This window comes from Dermacentor albipictus, chromosome 1 (genome assembly GCF_038994185.2).
Source record: "Dermacentor albipictus isolate Rhodes 1998 colony chromosome 1, USDA_Dalb.pri_finalv2, whole genome shotgun sequence".
Lineage (NCBI taxonomy): Eukaryota > Metazoa > Arthropoda > Arachnida > Ixodida > Ixodidae > Dermacentor > Dermacentor albipictus.
Window position 1 is genome coordinate 172965988 of NC_091821.1, and position 22466 is coordinate 172988453.

The 22466-nt window shown below is 40.6% G+C and overlaps 2 protein-coding genes across 2 annotated transcripts in view; one reads left to right on the forward strand and one right to left on the reverse strand.

Moving 5' to 3' along the window:
- Window positions 1-248: 248 nt before the first annotated feature.
- Window positions 249-17291, forward strand: LOC139052402 (uncharacterized). Its single transcript, XM_070529499.1, has 4 exons — window positions 249-568; window positions 6666-6827; window positions 7718-7825; window positions 11063-17291. The coding sequence occupies exons 1-4, from the start codon at window positions 446-448 to the stop codon at window positions 11129-11131; spliced, it is 462 nt and encodes a 153-aa protein (XP_070385600.1). The 5' UTR covers window positions 249-445; the 3' UTR covers window positions 11132-17291.
- A 1718-nt stretch (window positions 17292-19009) lies between these two features.
- Window positions 19010-22466, reverse strand: part of LeuRS-m (Leucyl-tRNA synthetase, mitochondrial) — a 66041-nt gene continuing 62584 nt past the window's right edge. Inside the window, exons 17-20 of the mRNA XM_070529487.1 lie at window positions 21716-21793; window positions 19880-20035; window positions 19734-19802; window positions 19010-19603 (exon numbers count right to left, since the gene is read on the reverse strand). Of these exons, the coding sequence (XP_070385588.1) occupies window positions 19361-19603; window positions 19734-19802; window positions 19880-20035; window positions 21716-21793 (546 nt within the window). The 3' untranslated portion in view covers window positions 19010-19360. The remainder of the gene's footprint in view (window positions 19604-19733; window positions 19803-19879; window positions 20036-21715; window positions 21794-22466) is intronic.

A 22466-nucleotide genomic window follows, 5' to 3' on the forward strand; every position in this document is an offset into this window, starting at 1 on the left:
GTATAAGAGCAAGATCCCTGTTCCGACACTTTTGTATCGATGAGTCTTGCAATTTCTATCGGGCTTCAGCCCATGGTTCGGTGATGACGCTCGACTGACAATCGATCGTTCCAGGACATAATCTGTATAAACCACCAATTCGAACAAATTTTTTTGTTTCATGTTGTCACCACCAACCAGCTGCGCTATTTCGGCCCACAGTACAATTTTAATCTTCGCGCGTTGTCAGAAACCTGCTAGGGAAATCTAGGGAGGAGCGTTGTCGAGGGGCCAAAGAAGCGAAACGTCGCTTGCCTGCCGAGTTTATGCCGACGCCGAAGCTACGCGGCTACGCCTACGGGAATACTTTAGCTGCATAGTGGGTTGCCGAGGCGGCAGTAATTGACAGAAACCGTCGGTACAAGCAAGGCGACCTGCGTAAAGCATTTCCACGGAACGGCACGCAATGCACGTTACGCAGCAAACAACTACCGTCTCATCGTCCGGCGGGAACGAGCGATTGGCATTATGTGCTTTCAACTTTGGTTACCTGAAGACACCAGACGGCTGGATCAAAATAGCCCAAGTGGTAAGTGGTGGACAACGACCATTTGAGTAATAGTGGAAGTATCAATAACAAAATCGATTATATCGACCCATATACGTAGAAATACCGACAAAACGGACAGTAGCTTGCACAACTGCGGTTCTGAAACGATACACCACGCTAAATTGCGTATTCAGTTTATTTTGTTGCATTGCTGTGTAAAACGGTTGTACATTTAAGCGTATTTTTTGTGACACCTCCACGCGTAAAGTGTTGCGTTGCATATGTTGCATGTGCACGCTCGCCTTAACAGGTGTTGCTCGTTTTATTCGTGACACCTGAAATGACACATACAGCTTTATCGCTATTGGCTTAAAATCGTTAGTTCCCATTTTTAACACCTATCTATAAAAGTTTTAAACGCGCCCTCTTTGTTTCGACTGGGCAAACCCATTTCGTTTGTTTCTGCAATGATGGGCGGGGCATGGGGGCATCATCACGGAGTTGCACTTCTCTGATTCAATGTTGTCAGCGCTCATACGATTTTTTTTAACTTTCTCACGATCATGATGACGAATGACTACGTCCCAGCTCCGCTGCTTGGACCGTAGTAGACCACGTACGGTTTTGAAATTCGTATGCAGCCGGTGTTCACAGACGCGCGCTAAAGTGCGTGCGAGCCTGTACTACGTCCGGCATGTGTACGCTCGCTTGCTTACTGATATTTCTCGTGGAATCCAGTTAAAGTGAAACTTTCTTTGCCTAGCTCGCCACGGTTTCGCGCCCGACTAATTGTTTGCGTGTGCGTGTGTTAATAATACTCGTACATATAATGTGGCTCATAGGTATTTCCGAGGCACACATACTTCTTAATAATTATTTGCAGCGGCTTCTTTCTTTTTCTTTTCTTTTTTTCCTTTTCTACGTTTGACTTACTTTATTCATGGGCCATTGGGTATGGCCAATCCTCCAGAATTGGTATGCGCCACTGTGATACAAGGGTTTAGAAGCCTTAGACTTCAGACCTGTGTTCTACTTCTCTTTGGATTCATCCCTTGACAAACACCAAACATCAGCCTCGTTCTCGTGACATTGCTGCATCAACATTTCAGTGTGTGCCCACATCAACTGCTGCTTAGATTTTGGCATCTTTTAATGGTGTGCATAAACATATCACGCTACATTAAAGTTGCTACCTGTGTGGTGCATAGTGCATAAGCATACACATTGCATGATATTGCACATTGCATATGATGAAAATAAAAATAAAGACAGTTGTATTCATCACATTTAGTTTTTGAGCATTTAACTGCATCACGAAAGCTTGGAATCACATAAATTCTAACATTTGCATTGTATCTTCATATTTTTTCCTGAAGCAACACCTGTGCATTGTAGTTGTGATAAAGAATGTTATAGCACATCAAGTGTTATACTTATTTCCCTTGTGTGGAGCTATCCCATTCACTCGAATGAAACCCGTGACACCTCTGAATTATCAAATTACAGACCCATCTCTATTCCACCAGTAATTTCCAAAGGGTTAGAAAGAATTATTCATGTGCAAATAACCAATTTCTTAAAGAAGCATTCGGTTTTAACAGATCATCGGTTCAGTTTCATATCAAAACGATCCATTGAGTTGGCACTGCTCAAGCAAAAGGAAATAATCACAAATGCAATTGAAGACACGCTTCTCATTCCCGAAATTTATATTGACTTTTCTAAAGCCTTTCACTTAATCAGTCATGACTTGTTGTTAGATAAACTAAATCACTATTGTAATTTCCTTACTACAGTCATACCTTCAACATCGTAAACAAATTGTAGCTCACAATGATACTCTGTCTGATGTCCAATACCTAAATTCAGGTACGCTGCAAGACAGTACCTTAGGCCCTCTGTTATCTTTAGTTTACTTAAATGATATTTTACATTAAGTTACCGGTGAATCTTATTGCCCATGCCACATATTTTGAGCAAAAATAAAGAAGTAAAAGACATCAGGCTTAAGTATGGGAACGATCGTATTGAAATTGTATGTAGCATAAGATGTCTCGGCATTTCGATCGGGGCGAAATGCGAAAACACCCGTGGTACTTAGATTTAAGTGAACGTTAAAGAACCCCAGGTAGTCCAAATTTCCGGAGTCCCCACTGTGGCATGCCTCATAATGAGCTTGTGGTATTGCACGTAAAACCCCACAATTAAATTTTAAATTTTTAATATGTCTCTGAGTAATCTCGGAATCGCCTAATTGGGATGCGCAAACTAACAACATACAACCGAAAATAAACAAAGTGAGTCATGTGTAATGTAATCAGATTTGTTCTACCAACAAGAATTAAGTTATTAATTTACAATGGATTCTTAATTCCAGTGCTTAACTACTGTCACACTGTCTGAGGCACAAGTATGAACCACAATATATGCAAGATTCTTGTTGCCTAGAAACTTGCGATAAGGTTAGTTGCAAACATACCATGGCATGCCCATACAGAAAACTATTTTTCCCTGTTTAACGTCATTAGTGTGTCCGATCTTTGTGCCTTCAGGTTGATTTATATGTACAAGAATGCTATTAGGACCAGCAAGACAGACAAGTTGACACTATTCAATGTTTGAAGTCATGTGCCCATATATTTGTACGTCGTAGCACTGCTTTGTCCATACTGTTTTGTTGGACTGTGTACCGATTTCAATCACGTGTCTGTAAACGTCCGTGTTACTTTAACACACTTGAACGGAATAACATTTTACCTGGAGAGACATTAAAAAAAAAGTTACTTCCAAGTTTTACCCCTCCTGTACTAAACTCTTCACACATTCACAGGATTGTACATGAAAAATACTCTCAGGCTGTTTTCGTGTAACTGCATGGACACTATTTTTTGTTTTGTTTTTGTACCACCATGTTAACCACTACATTATAGTGTTATCATCCTTGTTTGAATCATGAAATGCTAATCTAGAGCATTGATGATCTTTCTTTTTTCAATTTGATTTTGTATATGTATTTTGTTATTGATATGTACTGTACGTTTTTTACTCATCTTCACTCACAAATTCAGCATGTGCTCAAAATGCTTTCAGTTTTGTGTAGACTTGTAATGCCTAAGCTGTTCCCCGTCAACTGCTGTCATGTAGGGTGTAACAGGGTTTTTCAACCTGCTACTTGTAGCTTTTTCCTTTGCATCCGGCCCCTTTTGTAATCATGAAGACAGGAATAAAGATTTCATTTCAAATGGAACTGGCTGCTAAGTTAACAAGGTTAAAAACTGTGACATGCATATAAATATTGTATTGATTTATACCTAGCACCTTTCCTCAATTAATTCAAACTGGAATGGTGATGCTGCAATCAATGTGTCTGGTGGAAAAATTTCAGGTTCACACTTGATAGGAAAGCTACACCATTTAAAAATGTTTTTGGATGATTGCATTACTTGTAGCATAAAAGAGCTTCACAATAGCTACAAAGAATTGGGAAGATAAAGGACTGGTGGAAGTGAAGGAAGAAAAATGCGGTGTTGACTAACAGCAATTCTTTATTGTTGGCAATATATTAAAAGCACACCAAGCTGTATGTGTAAATAACAGGGACTGGAACCCTGCTCAGCGGTTCTGTCATCAGCCATCAGGCTTAATACTAGTACAACAAAATGTAGCTGTGAACCAGCATTTGATAAAACTCACAATTTTGGGCAGATAATGCAAGCAGTGCAGCGATGAAATATGTGAATATTTTCACATCCATCAAACCAGTGACCTGTATGTCTCGGCACATTTTCCTTTTTGCTTCACTGCAGGGAACATAACTCATTGAGCATACGAGAGGTCAACGTGCACTGCTGCAATATTGTTTAAGGACAGGTACAGCTTACTTATATTAATGCACATCTACTGACATGAGGATTGATAAAATCGACGTCATTCTTGGAGACCACGGCCAAGTCCTGGATCAAGCCCATGTCCCCACAATGCATATAGGAAATCACTTCTGCACAGCACTTTCCAGTCATTAAATAAGCATGACTTTCCTTAACCCTATAAATTTTCTCTATTTAAGCTAGGGTTGCCACCTTTACTGAGGAAAAAGAAAGAAAGACTTGTCACTGCAAAGGAGGTGGGGGGAGTGTTCTTTTGTGTGAAGAGTATTGTAAGCAAAAATACAAAATGAGAACAAAATGCAGTGGTGATACGCCAAGTACAAACGTTGCGTGACTGAAACTTCTCGGAAAGCTTTATATCAAATTTTGTATACTCGTCTGTCATGTAGTCGGGTTTTGTAGGGCAGGTGAACAAACAGTGTGCATCCATTTTGCTCTTGTGGCTCAAACTGGTCATGCCAGCTGATGCAATAAGGCCCCAACAGTTGGTGGCCACAGGAAAGATGTATCAAGGCGAAGCAGAGGATGTGCTTGGACTTATAAGAGAAAACTTGGAAGAAAAAAAAATGTGCAAAAGCATGGATGGTTGTCCTACAACACGACGGTAAAAAGTTTAAGGAATTAAAAATCGGTTCCCTTGTAACAATTCAGTTGCCTGGTATGCATAAATGCCTGGGGAGCATTAGTGATGCAGCGTATGTGTCGATTTAGGAAGAACTGGCAAAACTGCAAATGATATGCCAGTACGGGGGTCGAACCGGCAGCCGGCACTGTGAGAGAAAAATCGGCCAGGTGGCAAATCTATTTGGCCACTCTCATCATGGATTCCTCTAAAACAATTGTGCAATGCTGTTGTCTAGCTTTTCAATGTTTAGCTTGTTTAGATGTTTAGCTTTTTCAACAAGCACAATGCTGTACCGTGTGAAACTGGTGACGTGATGTTATTTTATTACTGTCATATTCACTGGTGCACCAGATACGTTTCCGTTTCTGTTTATCATTTACAAGCTTCTCAGTTCACCTGACATCCACTTGACAGCATTATTTGAATCACATCATGTAAATAAGTTTTGTTTTTACCAACCAGACTCCATGGAACCTCTATAGTTCACTTTGTTTAGAAAGTGAATATTCAGCACTTGATTAAACGTTCGTATTTGATTTAATGAGAAAATTTGACTATTTGACATTCCTACTTGTAACAGGAAGAAAACATTGTGCAGTACAGTATTTCCTATAACAATTTGCAGTCAGTTTTTCTAGAGGCTTATGCAAGCTCAGCTTTTAGTCCTGCCAAACAATGAAGAAAATATAATACAAAGTTTGCTTCAAGGGCAGGTGCTTCTCAGTAGTTGTTGTCCTGTTCGTTGTTTTGTTTTTTAATGCAATTAGCATTCTTAAGATATGTCACACACTTTCGATGGGCTATCTATCTATCTGTGTCTCTAATCGTTTTCCGACAATTTGGGTGACAGAGTAGTTATGATCTAATGGGCAGCGCTTCGGGTTGCTGTGCTGAGGGAAGCGGGTTCAAAACAGGCTGTCAGACCAACTTGCATCATTGGACATGTGCCGCTCTTCAACGAACCTCTTTCACGGCAGCTTCAGTTACTGGGCGTGCGCTGCTCTTCAGGGAACCTCTGTGACGCCAACTTGGGTCACTGGGTCTGTGCCACTAGCTAGGTGCCATTCTTCAATGACAAAAAAAAAAAAAAAACCTTTACAATTTTTTCAGTGCTGGGAGGAATCGAACCTGTGTTATATATCTAGACAACCTTGTCTGAATATATATTCACACACGCTCCATGCACAGTCTTCAAGGTGGCGGTGTTAGATGATGCAGCATGTCCAGAGGGATGCACGAGAGAGGAGCCCGGCTGCATATGCGCCTCATACATGACACATTTCGGCAATCGCAATGCAGTGTATGGCTACATCTCGTGAATGCTAATCGCATTAAATGTTGACATTCATTGTGAGGTGGGTTCGGCTGCATTTTTTTTTCTTTCATTATAAAGTTGTGAAGATACCTTCTCCTTATTGCATATATTACTTTTCATAATGTAGAGACAGGTAAAAATTTCAGTAGCAGTGGAAGCTAAAGGGTCAGTGGGATTAGTTTATTGCAGCATTTATTTACCTCCTTTGTGTTTTTATACATGTGCCTAGTTACCTTCTGGCATGAAGTTCAGTAACAAGACAAGAATGTAAATAGTTCAAACTGAAGTAAATATATTTTATCTCCACAGATCGTGGGACTGATAGTAATGTCGCTGTTGATCAAGACCTATAGTGTATCCTGGGTGCTGTTCCTGATGATGACGGCTTTTGCTTTTGCTGTCGTCAGCTTCATTATTCTACTTTCGGCAATGGGCTCCTACTCTGGATCCCTCCTCATCGGAACTCTTTTTGTAAGTATTTGAAAGCAATAAATAAGTTAAAATTTAGTTCTGAGAGCGCGAGTGCTTATTTTGAAGCATATGATGAGAGAACAATTAAAATTAGTGCTTTCCGAAATTTGCACTTAAGGATAATGACAGCACTGCAAATTAACATTCTTCATAATTACAAAGTGAAGTTATAAGCTTTATTCAGTGTTTCGCTCATGTATCTCCAATTATTCGTTACCATAAAACTGAACAAGCTGATCCTCAGTAGAGTAATTGCACTGATACGGTAGAGCTTTTCTTAGCCCTACAAAGATTTCACTCAAAGTTACCGTAAGCTAAGCGAACTAGCTACGACCTGCCTGGTTACGTCATGTGCCGACATCATGTGTACGAGTGAACAAGATATTTAAGCGCAGCATGAAATAAAGGAAGAGAGCTCCGTTTCGACCATTGCCTCATCGTGTTCCTTCACTCTTTGCTGCCTTGGCGGCTGCAGCACCGCTCGCCTGGCCGAGCATGCCTGTTTACCAGCATTGCCCTCAGCATGGCAACACAATTGACTTCACTTTTGTTGCAGCACCAGCTGTGGCGTGATCATGCCTCACGGTCCTTGCAACTGCTATGCACAGTACCATTACACAATTAGTAACAGACACTTTGGCTTGGAAAGAGCACATTAAAAGCACAGTGGTATGATGTTTATTGTGGTAAATGTTCTCTTACGGCAGGTGCATCACATGCTTAGTGTATGTGTAATTTTCTAGTGATTACAGTATATATGATTTCACATGAACAATGTGTTTTTAGGAGCATAGTGTGCTGAATACACCGTTTGCTCGACTTCAGTGAAATAACATTTTATTCAATCGCAGTATTTGAAATATGTGACTGATCTGAGTATCTGTTTGCAGTACCTCAACTACCACATTGTGGGCTTCATCTTCTACCTTTCGGGAGGGTTGACATGTGTTGTCAATGCATCGCAATTTGCTGGCTTGGGCAGCATCATAGCAGCTGGGGTAAGTGAACTGCTGACTAGATGTCTTTTTCAGGTTCTGCAATGATGCATTGACTGGGCGATAGTTTTGGATTCTGTTATTGAGTCAGCTCTCCAGCCATATTTAAGGCCATGTTGCCGTACAGCACAAACAACATTCTCAGGAGTTGAGCTCCAAGTAACAATAACAAGCCACTTTTGCATGTCCAATCCATTCAGAAGGCAATCTTCAAGTACTACATAATTTGGACTGCTGTAATTTAGTGTTTGCTAAATGCTGCTTGAAGATTTACCAATTAAATTTCCATGTTATTGATAATACTGGTTGGAATCTCATTTGACTTCAGTGTGATGGCTTCCTGTCATCCCAACTAGCAGATCTAACAAAGCGTTTGTTACCAGCACAAACCAGCACAGTTCTCCTTAACAGTACAGTTTGAGAAGGAACTGCTTTACTTGTGTATAGAGGTAGCCATGATGAGAATCTTTGATAATTGCTCCTTTGTCATCAGCAAGCTTAACCATATGGGAATGCATCCTGCTGCCCTTAGCAAGAGCAGCCACAGTTGCAAAGAACAATGTGACTTGAAATTTGCCCCTCATTTACTTATCATTCTTTTTGCCAGCTGCGCAAGCTTGATTTGTCTAAAGCCACCTGTGGAGACTTCACAGAAGTGGCTAAGCCCTAATATGTAATTGTGCTGCAGAGCAGTTCACAGTTTCAATCCCAGCTGCAGCATCCACATTCTGATGGAGAGTGAAATACAAGAATGCTAGTGTACTCACATTTTGGGTGCACTTTAATGGACCCCAGATAGAGAGAGAGAGATAAAAGGAAGGCAGGGATGTTAACCAGGCTGCGTGCATAAAGGACCCCAGGCGGTCTCAATTAATCTGGAGCTGTCTATTATGGCATCTAACCCAGCTGCTATGTTAGTAACTGTAGGATTGCAGTTTGACGTAACTACACTGCTGCTAATTGTATATACTGCACCTGGACTTCCGACTCGTGCCTAAATATTGTGTGTGATCTCCAGCTACTCCGTGCCAGCCCTGTGATACAGTACTAAATATGGGAACGTCCATGACACGGGCTCTTGCAGCATGATCTTTAATTGTTCTTTATCTCTTAAAGGGACACTAAATAGAAACGCTGAATAATTTAGATCAATAAAGTACTCTTTCAAAAATTACTTTTCTTACATTCGCAGTAAGAAATTGATTACTAGAAGAGAAACTGAGGGCCAAACGTAAACTTTTGAAAACCGAATTTTTCTAATTTCATGTCGAAAACCCAGCACCAGTATGACAGTGTAACATCGCAGATTTTAAAGTATTTTCCTATACTTGTGCAGTAAAAGCTCTCGAAACTTGAAGTTCAGTCTCTGGATCCTTTAGAATACTGTGTAGTGCATCTTTACTGCTAAAAAAACTATCTAAACCCGAGCAGAGACTGTCAAAATCCATGATGTTATGGCGAGCTGGTGCGAGGACGTAAAGGCAGCATTTCCACCTGTCCTGTCTTTCATTCTTGCATCTCTTCTGGCTTATCAGGCTGCCTCGCACTGTAAGAGTGGCTTTATTGGTATTGTGTATGGGTAATTTATTAATACAGTTCAACTTAATTTTCTCTTGCCCCTTTAATGGCATTCAAATTTAAGTGTTCCACAGTCTTAGAAGAAATACATGAAAACAGTGTGGGCTGTGTAGTTAGATTATTTAAAACAATGATGGACAGATTTAAGTTCAGTAATATTCATTGCAGAACATAGTAATAAGGTAAAATGTTTTGCTTTAGTAACAGAATTCAGGGCATATGATTGTGTTTCCAAGTTGAAGATGGTTGCAATGTGGGCTTGTTGGTAATGCATCTTCAAGGGGTGTACAGTAGCGCGATTAAAAGATGGGACAAAAGAAGGCACATAGGGACACACAGGGTATGTCGCTGTGTGTCTTCTTTTGTCTTGTCTATTAATCGTGTGTGTGCCTGTGTGTCTTCTTTCGTCCAGTCCTTTAATTGCGCTACCGTACACCCCTTGAAGATCCAAGTTGAAGGGAATCATTTTTCAAGAATATTGCATTTCATAAAGTTTTCAAAGGCAGCATGTGGTTTAATACCCCCATCATCAAGAAATCTATTAAAATCAGTCATGCCCTAAACAGATCAAACACTTTTTCTCCTTACTTTGATGAATGTGTACAACAGCCACCTCCAACTAGTTTGTCACCTCATCAACTGTCAGCTCTAGCTGTCGCCTTTCATGATCTTCATGGCATGGAATGTTGCACACACAGCTGAATTATAATTGGGTATTCTTGAGTGCAGAGTTTCACAGTGCATACTATGATCCACACACTGCTACAAAACAAATGTTACAACTCAGTATGGGAAGAAGCTTTCTCTGCAAGCCCTCCCGGACACTCCTGACCATGGCCGCTGGGTGCAGCTGCTGTCTTGCCGAATAACTCGCACTTAAAAAAATAGATAAAAGAATTGCATGCCTGATGATGGCATCGAACCTCGGTCCCCCAGCACAGCAGCCCGATGCTCTAACCATTAGGCAACAGTCGCACATCTACTTTTATCGTGCCATCTAGCTCGATGAGATAATTGCCTTGTGTGCCACATTGCATAGCACGGGTGCACGTGCATACTAGTTTCTTTAATGGTAAAAATGCAGGAATGAAATGGCCAAATTTATAGCATTTTAGTAACTGCTTCATGAAAGCTGCACTTCCCATTGATTCCAAGATGTGCATTGGATCTATGTACATTATTTTTTACCAAATAAAATCATTAAAACTATAATCATTTAAATTGTGAAGTAAATTTGACCCCGTGCTGCATTTAAGCTCGAATGTTATTTGAAGCATTTTTCCTTCCAAATAAGTACAGTATAATCTTCTTGTGGTGGTACATTGAACACATTGGTGTCATTATGGCAGCTTCTTGCAAAGTTGGGTGATCTTCACTTCTTAGTGTAGCACTTCACCTAGAACTTTGATACTAGCTCTAGAACTAGGTACTGCTCACTGTAAGACAAGAGAGTTAACTGCATAAACATTGCAGTATGTTTTCATTATCCAACAGTGTGAAGTTCCCAATATGCTCACAATTAAACACTTAATTTGAACATTGAATCATTTGAACCAAGTTTGCATGCCCATAGCTGTCATATCAGGGAAAGTGGACTACATTGCAACAACGTCGAAGTGAGTGCACTAACTTCTGGTTTTATTTTTCTTGGCACTGTTCCAGGTGCTTGGCCTCATAGCCTCAGCCCTATATGCTGTGGACGTAGCCTTGACAGTCCGAGCACGTGTTTGAATCTTCAGTGCCAACTGTCTGAATTTACATCTGAAGCACAGCAGTGCTCAGCTCTGTATGCCCTTGTCTTTGCCCTCATGTACAACTGGTGTTTCAAAGAGTTTTGACAGGTGCTGTTAATGTTTTTCTTTTTTTCGCATACATTTTGCGTTTACCAAAGGAAATGGAAGTTGAGAAAAGGTTGTGAGGGCCAGCTACTGCATCACTGTTATGGCACAATGTGTGTTGCTCAGCTTAACAGCAGTGGAACAGGCAGAGCAGCTTGTGTATGAAGGAGTGTGTTCTATATGTATTCCTGCTGTATGTTTTGCGCCTACAATGTGGGGGTTTGATCTGTTCTACATCTAAGCAGTTTCACTGATAAGGTTCTCTTTCACTGAGCTATAAGTGAACAATGGCTAATAACTTTTTCTTTTTATTTTGTGAGGGCCTTCTCAGGAAAATCCAAACCCTAGCATGTTTTAATGTACTTAACACTAATTTCAGGCACTATTAACAGAAAGTAGCAATGTCTAAAATGTGGCCCCCTGAAAAGATTTGATGGTGGCCGGAATGGTACTATTCATTTTATTTAGAATGGGTACCTTAAGATTGCATATACAGTAATACCAGTTTGTGAAAATATGTAAGAAACAATCTTTTCCAAAATTTTATTCTGTAAATATTGTCACACACTCCTTGAGGTTGCCTAATGCATTGCTTGGTTGGAGACGGACACAGACCGCACAAATGCAGGAACCTTCTTCTGCAGTTACGTTTCCTTTGTGAAAAGTGCATTGCTGTGGCATTACCCACATTTAAAGTATGCTGTACATCTCATGTACTTAGTTGGTGTTTATTTAAAGCCCTAAGAGAATTTCTGTATCTGCTTCACTGCAACTTTTCGTACGTCAGTCCATAGAAACAGGAGCGGAGCATTTTCTGACAAGTGTGGTCACATTTTGACTTCTAACTATATAACTGCAAACTCATGGGACACCATAGGAGCTTAATATTTTAAAGAAACCGCGGCTGCTTGGCAATGTATACATTGCCTGAGCAGCAGGGGGCGAGGGGGGTGATTAATTTCAAATTTTCAGTTGCCCTGTAATCATAACCGCAAAGGCCACAGACCAAAAAATAAAGTTTAGCTGCAGCTGTGCTACAACAAATACAATATTGCATAATTGCAACTGTAGAGCTAATTTAATTTACCATATAGTGGTCAGATGTATCATTTTCCTATTTGGTTCACCACCGATGCTGTCTGTAAAAACAATGTAGGGTCACTAAAAAGTGAACAATTCATAGCATGACATGCATGCAGCAACTTGTGTCACACAAATTTAAATTCTAGCTGCCTTTTTCTTGCCTTTCTTGCAACCGAAATGCACACTCATAAATATGAATCGATCTGTTCATTCTACCTTTTATTATTGCAGTTGAACCTCAATAAAATGAACATGGATATATAACAAAGTAATTCTGAAATGTTTCTTGCAGATATCAGTGTGTAATAAATATGCGCTTATAATGAACTTCAGATATAAAGATGATATTTCCATGTCAGATGTGACTTTGTTATAGCTAGGCTACATTGTATTGTTATTGAATATAAGCCTATTTTTAGAGAAAAGAAAAAGGAGAAATGTTTTTCTAAGCGATGCTTGGTATGAATGCAAGACCACTTGCTCTCACACCAAGCCAAAAGTAAAATTGACAAATGACAAAAGTAAAATAGCAAACAGGCCACGTCAGCTCAATGGTGAAAAACAAGGTGTACACAGCGTAGTGGCCATGCCAGGTTATCATGCAGTGGTGCAGATTGCAGTTTATGAAGTGTTAAGAGGTGTGTGTTACATTCACTATGTATATTTTTGCTTGTAATAGTTGTATTACTCATTTGACTAATGCATTTGGGTGACTAGCTTCAGAGAGAGTCTCAAATTGTATTTATTGTGGCACAGGAACATGCTGTGTTATGCTTATGCTCTTGCAAAGTATTGTACAAAGTAATGAAAGGTTCAGAGTCAGTTTCTGACTTGTTGAAAGCAAAGTAAGTGAGACAGCGACACAGTAAAGCTAGAGGATAGTGAATCAGTGTTGCGTGCATATGTCTGACATGCTTATACCGAGAGCTTAATGGCCGAAGTACCCATGTGTGTGCCCTCATAGAGGCTATGGTGTGTACTTTTATACATGTTTGTACTGTTGTGGAGTATCACATCTTGTAAACAAATTATAAGAAAGGTTGATAAACATTTGCCGTGATTGTGTGTAGTTTTTGTTGTGTAGTGACTCACACATCAAGAAGTTGTGCCATGGCAGGAATTTTGTGTACTAGTGTAGTGAAAAATGCCACTTTTGCTGTTTCAAATGTAACTCTACCTCTAGAGGTATGTACCAGATGGTAAATGATCCTTTTTGTCGCCACCGGTCCTTGTGATGAAAATGTGCCCAGAAAATATCTGAATCATGGCTACATTTGATGCGTGGAGTACGTGTTTGCCAGCGCCATTTTTCCAGGGTACACATAGGTGGCAAATCCCAATAAATTATCTTTGTACTGGGGAAGGCATACTTCTAGATTCAATAGTTTCCTACGTGTGGTGTAGCACATGTGCACATGGAAGCACATATGAAAACAATCATTACCTAGTGACCAGCATTACTGTGGACATTCCTATGTATATACTAAAAAAACAACTATGTAAATGTTCTTGAAGCACCAAGCACTTCAAGGCAGTGTGTGTTCTATAGTATGGAACTAACTGTGACAATGTGAAGCTAATGCACAGTAATAACAAGTGAGGAAGACAGTTTTGGAGAATGCTGCTATGAAACGTACCAAAGTGAAGCAGTAACTAAGGCTGTTTAGCTGCAAGCTGAGTCTGCTGTACTGCCTGCACTTGCTGTAGCAGAATGATGCATGCCACATATTTGACTCTCTAATTCCAGAGTTGTTTCGTTAAAAGAGTACTAAATTTCCCTAATTTTTTTTATTCCAGCAAATTTTCGCACATTATACCCAGATTCGAAAAATATGTTACATGTGTGGTTTACCTCTTATATTCAACCAAAATATTAATGCAAGACACTTGCTCTAAAAAAGAGGCTTTCCTTCAGTTTAAGCATAAGGCTGAATGAATTATCTAAACAGATGATAGTGGAAGGAATTGAAAGCATCGAAGAACATTTTTAAGCACCAAAATTCATATGCGCAGTGAGAACCGAGTTGAAGAGCACAGGTCGCCTCCGGCAAGCAAAGCAGAAATCTGGGGCCTGCACAAGTGCGGCTCGTTTTTTGCGATATTGGTACAAAGAGCTAGAATGAGTAGAGCTTGGTAGTTAAAGGGTAATGTCCTTGTAAGCCAAGATGGTTATGTATAGCATCATGGTGCATTTTTATCTTCATTTCCTTTGGTATACTACCTTTGGTGTTGTTTGTACAAGAGAGGAGCATCATGTTTCTCTGTCAATGCTTGCACTTGGCACTAGCCCTTGGTATTCCTTAGCACACAGTCTGTTACGATACCGTTTGGTATAATAGTAGTGTCTGCAAATTTCAGAGATCTAAACTACAGTTTGACTTGCCTGGGAGAGGAAGCCTTGTTCTCGTTAAGTTCAGATTAGTGGCATGTAATGTTCTTACTGTCATCCCTCACGACAATGCTGCTTAGACGTGGTTCTAGGTTCTTTAAGAGAACTCACGCCAAAAAAGTAAAGTAAATGAGACTGCAGTTAACTTTTTTTTTTTTTTTGGTGGGGGGCAGATGTGTACTGCCAAGTAATTTAGCACTCCACACAATACCTAGTTCGCACTTCACAGTGTGCCTGAAGGGTACAGGACAAGCGTATTTCTGACAGGCCTTTCAAGAGGCCATTTGGAAGAAAGGACAAGAAAAAGGCACCTTTTATTTAATGTAAAATAATAATAATGCAAAGTAAAGTTGCATCGTATGCTATGTTCCCACAGCATAGAAAAATATATATATAATAACAATAATAAAAAATTAAAAAATAAATAAATTGTGATTTTGTGTACCAAAACCACGATTTGATTATGGGTCACACCATAGTGAGGGACTTTGGGTTAATTTTGATCACCTGGTGTTCCTTAATGTGCACCCTATGGACGGCACACGGGCGTTCTAGCACTTCACCCCCATTTAAATACGGCCACTGCGGCCAGGATTCTATCCGACATGGTAAGGTATCTGTCTTGTGCACTTTAAGTAAAAAAAAGCACATTTTGTGGAGTGACAACTTTGTGAGTGTAAGATAAGCATGTAGGTGATGCAGAGGAATTAACAACAAAATAATTGAATATTGCATAATTTCTCAAAATTTTTTTATTTTATTAATATATTTACAGATATTGGCAAATATAGGCCATGACCAAACCAGTTAATGGTTAATATATACATATATAGTAAGTTACTTTTAATTGAAACAAACAGAATTATGTTTGTCTGTGCAAGTCTATTTGCATAAAAAAATTGAAGAGATCTCTGTCTCACTTTGCGATGACCGACACCTACAATTGCAGAGCCATTTTTGCCAACTGATCCAAACTTGTGTGGCTCCTACTCACTAGGTCATCTGAGTGTCAATCACCTTTTTTTTCCTGACATTTGCCTTATGTTGACATTTCCCCTTGGCCTTCTTTTCTGTCATCTGCAGCATTGCACATCATTAATTCCAATTTTACAAGTTTTAAACAGTGTGAACTATGCTGCTTGAGTGTACTACCTGCTGTTGCCTCTGAAATATATGCATAGATGCCACTAATTTCCCAGTCTGCATCGCACATGTACAAGTTGCACAAAAGCTTTGTGGTCAGCATGTCGAGCAGAAAGATTTATATTGCTGCAGTGGCAAGAGTTCAATCCCTAGTGGTGGCACTAGGCAAAGTTTTGTTCATTATCTTCTCCAACATAATGCATTCTGACCACACTGCCATTGAAACCAATCCTTGTTTTTTTCCGGCAAAGATGGCTCTACACTTGAAAAGAGTGCAAGGTCAATTTTTATTTCCAGTTTGCATTGAGAAAAAGTACTTGCACAAACATTATGTGACGTATAATTACATTTAGGGTCATTTATGAGCTTTTAGTTAGACAAATTTAAACGCAGGGACAAATGATTACAAATCTTTGTTATTGGATTCTTGGCATCATGCAAATTCAGTAAACAGCTGGCTGTGTGGCTAAAGATCTAGTGTGAGAATATAATTGGCGACTACTGTGTCATAGCATATGTATTTTTAAATGATAATGTCAGCCTTATCAAACCACCATGCAAGGATTTGCAGCATACAAGGCGACAGCTCAGCACCTCCAGTTTTCCGCCGTTGCTTTATGCAACTTACAGTAAGACTGGTACAACTTTTTTACATTATAATACAACCGTGAGTGTCACTTTTCTCCCACCTATACTACATTTCATAATAATCTGACAATGCAGTGGAAGCTGGAGCTGGCATGGGCTTATAAAAAGTACTATCATGCAAACGTACAGGCATGGCCGTTGCTAGCGGGAACACGAGAGCCCATGGCATCGCTCTGTGGAGTGCTCCACCACTGGCGCCTTATGAAGTCTTGCGGCGTAGGCACAATCAAAGCAACAGGCAAAAAGCCCGGCGAGTTGTTTGCCAAGGCTTCTCAAGGTGCCAGTGATGGCACTCCGCGGAGTGCTGCCACAAGCTTCCGTGTTCCCACTAGCAGTGCCCATGCCCGTAGATGTCTGTCTATACTGTGTACTCCTCTTTGTTGACTGTTGTCTAATCAGTCTTGATTGCTAGAGCATGCCTTATAGTTCCCATTCTGATGCCACATCGTTGTGAAGCAGTGCATAGTGATGCCACCGTTTTTTTGATAATTAGGGTAACCTTAGATGTTAGGTGGCATCCTTTTACACATCTGTTCCCAACCTTCAACCTTTAGCAAGGTGTGGGTGCTCTATTTCTTCTCAAGGCAGTGTTGGACTGCTTCTGACACTTACGCAATATTATTTGCTTCACTGTTTTAGCAGGAGAAGCTTTTTTCTTCCCTTTCTGCTTGCTTTTCAGATATAAAGCAGCAGGGGAACATGTGGTTTCTAAAAAGGTAGCTAATTTACTGATGTTCTATCTTCAGATATATCTCGCTTGTGGAATAAAGAGCTGTAACAAACTGCTGAAGTGAAAATGATTTTATTTGTGAGTTGCAGTCAGCTTACAATTCAGCAAAGTTGGGAAGTGACTGTACACCAAGCTTACGCTGCATTGCCCTGCATCACCTCACGGAAACTGTTAAAGTACATATGCAATGTGTGAAAGCTTTGTTAAACTAAGACTTCAATTTTGTATGAAAATACTTTAAGAAAACTAAAAGTTTTGTTCAAGCTCATGATGTTAAAGTTTACGTGTAACAGAAGACTTACTGAACAATTTCAGGTTTAATCTGACAAAGATTAGTTCCAGTAACTGCTATAACAGTGTTCACAACTTTACTATTATTGAAAATTTAATTTGCAATTTTTTCAGAGCACAGCAACATTTAGTTGTGATCTGCACTGCTTGAGGTACGGTGAAAATGCACTGCGAGTTTCATTAGTTCAGATCTCTCTACTGTGTCCCCATTTGTTCATGTCCGAACAGCAATGGCAGCACTGCTGCCATTGTACTGCAGATCATGAGAAAGGCTAGCTTTTGCCAATGCTTCTGCTGAGCCCAAAGTACTGCCCACTTAAAGGGGCCTGAACCACCCTTCAGGCATGGCGAAAAAACACAGTCCACGGATAGCATACACTGCTGTGGACATCTCAGCCAGATTTTACAGTAGTGCGAGTTGTGTGGATCTTGCAAGCGGAGCTCCTTCTTTCATTTCAATGCAAAAGTCTCCTTTCTCTCAAACGCTCTCTTTTCATCAGAAGCCTTTTCCTCACTCTTTTCTGGACGCTTTATTTCATAATATAGCAGATTCCCATATGCGGCTGCTACTGGCCAAGAGCTGACATCAATCAAGGGTGTTTGGATCAGTGCGTTTCCTCCTACTCTTACCGTGTACATTTACTCACGGTGTTTAATAAAAAAGGCTGAAGTAAGCAAAAATCGGCTTTCAAATTACGATAACTATGTACTTCCGGAAGACGCCAACTACCGTCTGCCCATGCTCGGCCACTGCTGCCCGTGTAGGAATTAAACTTTGGCCACTCTGCTTATTGGTGTCTTAGTGTTGGGCCTTGCTAATTTCAACTATTTTTGAACACTCAACTAGCCTCGAACCAAGCGACACTTAAGGTAAAACTACACGCACGCTTGCCAGCGCGCGCTCACTCCTGGCCATTCCTATCCGTCGGTCGAGCACCACGTAGCACAGCCAAACAGGAGCATGTGAGCGCGAGTGCGCACTCTAGCCCTGTCATACACAATGCAAATGCTACAGTTGCATGTAGCTGCGGTCTGCTGTGTTGCATAGATACTGCGACCGCCGCAGGGTGCCACAGCAAGTCCACTGGCTGAGCGCATTGTGACTTGCTGAGGACGACTGCATCTGGCAAGTTTGGCGCGTTGTAGGCGCCAAAATTGTAAATAGTGGCATCTACTGAACATACACAATCAAATTTGAACTGCATACCATGGTGATGTTCAGTAGGTAGAGCGTTGTGGGCACACCCCGCTCTGCCGTAGCTATTACAGTGCAAATCATTGAAGAAGGAGCGGAAGCACTGCAAATGGTATGTTTCATTGCCAAGAACTTCACTTCTGCTGAATGCGTTGAACTTTCTGCAGCAAAGTATTTCTTCAAATGCATTTCTAGACTTCGATAAAAAGTAGTTCAGGGCCCCTTTAACTGTTTATCTGTTCTGTGGAAGTTCTCACTGTATACTGAAACATCAAAGTACTTGGACATGGCATAAACAAGAAGGTGATTTGTTTTTATTGCTGCAGAATGAGTTCTGTATTGGTGAATATGCCACACCCCCTTAAGAGCAGAGCAAGTACAAGACATTTATTGTGTTGAAGTGCGCTATGTAACTTGTAACTTGTAACGCTTGTAACTATGTATGTAACTTAGACTCAAATGCAAATTAGGCAGAAATGCCAGCAAATCATGCTGTTCTTGCTAAAGGAGGCCCATTTTTAAGAATTTTAACACTAAAACCAGATGCTTTCTTTAGAGACACTGTCTGGTTGTTAAGACAGGTGATTTTTATAAAACTTGATGCACTAATTATAAAATTATTGAATTTCTAGTTTCAAACGTCTCATTCAGCATGTCTTGAAGAAAGTACCTTCTGAGGTTCTTCTGTGTGTTTGCCTCGAGAGATAAATCTCAGTTCTGCTTTGTATGAAGGGTAGTGGTCAAACACAACACGAAACTTGGGCCACTTTTGCAAGCGATGACGCAGACTCTCGGATTCAATTGCCATTTGATACGCTGACTCCTTTGTCAGACGTTCAAAATCATGGCGTGGCAGCTGTATCCGCATTAAGTCCACATTGTCTTCCTGCAAATTAAGCACATCAGATCAGATTTCATGTTTCACTACTTACATTAAAATGCAACTGCTACCAGCTGCTGTCCAACTTACTGCACTATATGCACAACAGTGAATGCTTTCTATTTGACTTGAATACCTTAATAAGAAGGTCTAGATTGAAGTCGGGGTCAACTTGTGGCCACAACTGTTCCATGAGAGGACGGTCCTGAGTGGAATGTATAAGGAAAATCAGAAAAAGAAAAGGTAAAGCAATGGACACAATACACAAGAGTTAGTACTTACCACTTGATATTCAACATCTCTAAAGCGAGCAGCATCCGTAAATCCTGCCCAAAGCTCGGAAGCAAAATGAGGTGCCAGTGGTGCCAACATGAGCAGCAGAGCAGCAACTGCACGCTCAAACTCTCGGCCAAATACCACTTCGCCTCGGTTCTTGTACTGCACAACAACATAAAAGTGATACTAACATCAGGTTCGGTCTATTACTAAAAGGAAGGGCTTCATGATTACAAAACGTAATACATCGGTAAAAGATCAACGTAAATGTTTAAGTGATTTTGTAAAGTACCCATTTGACGAATACTAGAATTTTGAGAACAGCTACGCGTCTGGCCAGATTGCTTATTTATCATAGAGAGGGTGAATGGGAAAGGTTAATAATTGGCAGTATTTCATTTGTGTGTACATTACTGCTCACAAGCTACTCTATAAGAAGGCATACTCAACCATTCACCATGCACTGTGTGTGGCCTATACTGAGCCACTTGACTGCTTCCTCCATTTACATATTCACTTCACATATGCTTAGTTCAAGTGTGTCTACAATACCTTTAAGGTGTGTAATGGTATGCATCTGCAATGAGCACAGAATCAAGTTGCAAGATGGCCAGGGACATGCAATGCATGCAGGCCAGCATAAGCCTTTGAATACTTGTGCAGGTTGGAAGTCCACAATGTTAATTGCGTCTAAGCAATTATATTCAGGCAATGTGCGTGCATCCCGAACATACATATGTGAAGCCTTCTTTTATTTGGCAAAATATTCCTGCCGCAACGTTGTGCCTTGAGCTAGAAGAATACTTAATTGAAACCAGGGTGTCGGAACAAAATATTTTTTGTTTCGTTCCATTCTGGTTTTGCTCCGGTACGAAAACAGAGAATGATCTGCAATAGTTCATAATGTTTTTTGTTTGCATGCAAAAATTTTCAAAGCAAGGTAATGATAAAAACATGGTATTTATTTTTTTAAGTAAGTGAATTATAAATTCCGAGATCATGCTTGACGCAGTGAGTCGAGGAACCGAGCACGATTTTGGAAGCGGCACGTCATTGAGTGTACTCGCCGAAATGCGAGACCGCTGTTCCGATAGAAGGAACTTAAATGAATGATAAAACTTGGGTAACAAAGGGTTGAATCCATAGAAAACAAAATGATAAGCACTTCAGCATGCAAGCCCTAGGTTTTGCTATGATGCCAACCTGCTAGTGCACTGAGCGACTGGTTGACGTAGTAGTTCTGCGGAAACCCGCAAGGTGAAGAGAAGTAATGAATAAAGGGAAAATCAGACATCCATCCCTTCGTAGCAATTGCTACAAAGGAAACCCATACGGGTTCCTCGAAAGAAAAACCTCATAGTTGAAGAAAAATTCGTCCTGGTCCGGGACTCGAACCCGGGACCACCGCGTTTCCGGGGCAACTGCTCTACCATCTGAGCTAACCAGGCGGCTAGCAGATGGCAGAGCGAAGTCGAATTTGTCTACAACACGAAACAAAGGCAAGAGTTTGATGTAGTAGTTCTGCGGAAAAAAAGTGAAAGAAATGAGAGAGAAAGAGAGAGAGAGAGAGAGACTCAAAACTGTGAAAGGATGTGTGAAAGCACTTATCCAGCCTATGCTTAACAGGCAATAAAGCTATTTTATTTTAGCTGAATTTGTCATTTTTGAGTCTCCTAATCCCTGCAGATGAATTGGTAAGAACTGCTAAGAAAAACATGGCTGCACATTTTTAATATTTCATGGAGAAGTCCAACCAAGATACAAATGCGTGTGATGCCAAACATGCACAGCAGGACTGAATGCTCACAGTCACAGGCATACAAGCAATAAAATATTGCTTACCCGCAAATGTTTTGTATATATCTGGAGGTCCTTGATGACTAGGTTGAGTTGCCGCGTTACATTGTACATGAACGTCACCTGCATAAAGGTGGTGCACAACACACTTGCAGATCATTTCTTTAGCTACAAAGGAATTGTGAACCGTTCTTCAACCTAGATATCTATACTACACAGGGCCAGAAACAATGAAAAACCAAGTAGGTAAAACATGTTATGATGCAAAACTGCAAAACATTGCAGTTATTAAGAGCTCCACATATCTTTAGTGCATACGTTGCTGTGATTCAACGCAGACTGTTCAATATTCACACGTAAAGGGCTCAGAGTACTTAAGTATACAAGCATCAATGAACGAATACCTTCATCATGCATAAAAGGAAGTGCCATAATGTCATTAAAGGGGCCCTGAAACACTTTTCTAACTAATCACAGAATGACCTCACTATTAATGTATTTCATCTCTTGAATCTCCCGCCTCAAATTTTTTGAAAGCCAAGTAAGACAGTTGGCATAGTTATCACCCCTATGAGTGGCTTTCTCTCTTCTTTTGCCTCCACTAGCATGCTGAAAGCTGTGCAGGGGAGAAGCCAAGGGGGCAAAGCGCCGGCCAAAAGTTGAGTGTCTTGGTGGTGAGAGGGCTCGTTGTGGCACCCAATGGTGTCCAGGGTAGACTACGCTACTCAGCATGTCGCTGCTATCTCTGAGGCCACCTGCAGCAGACGCAGCTACGTGAAACTGTCTTGTGTAGACT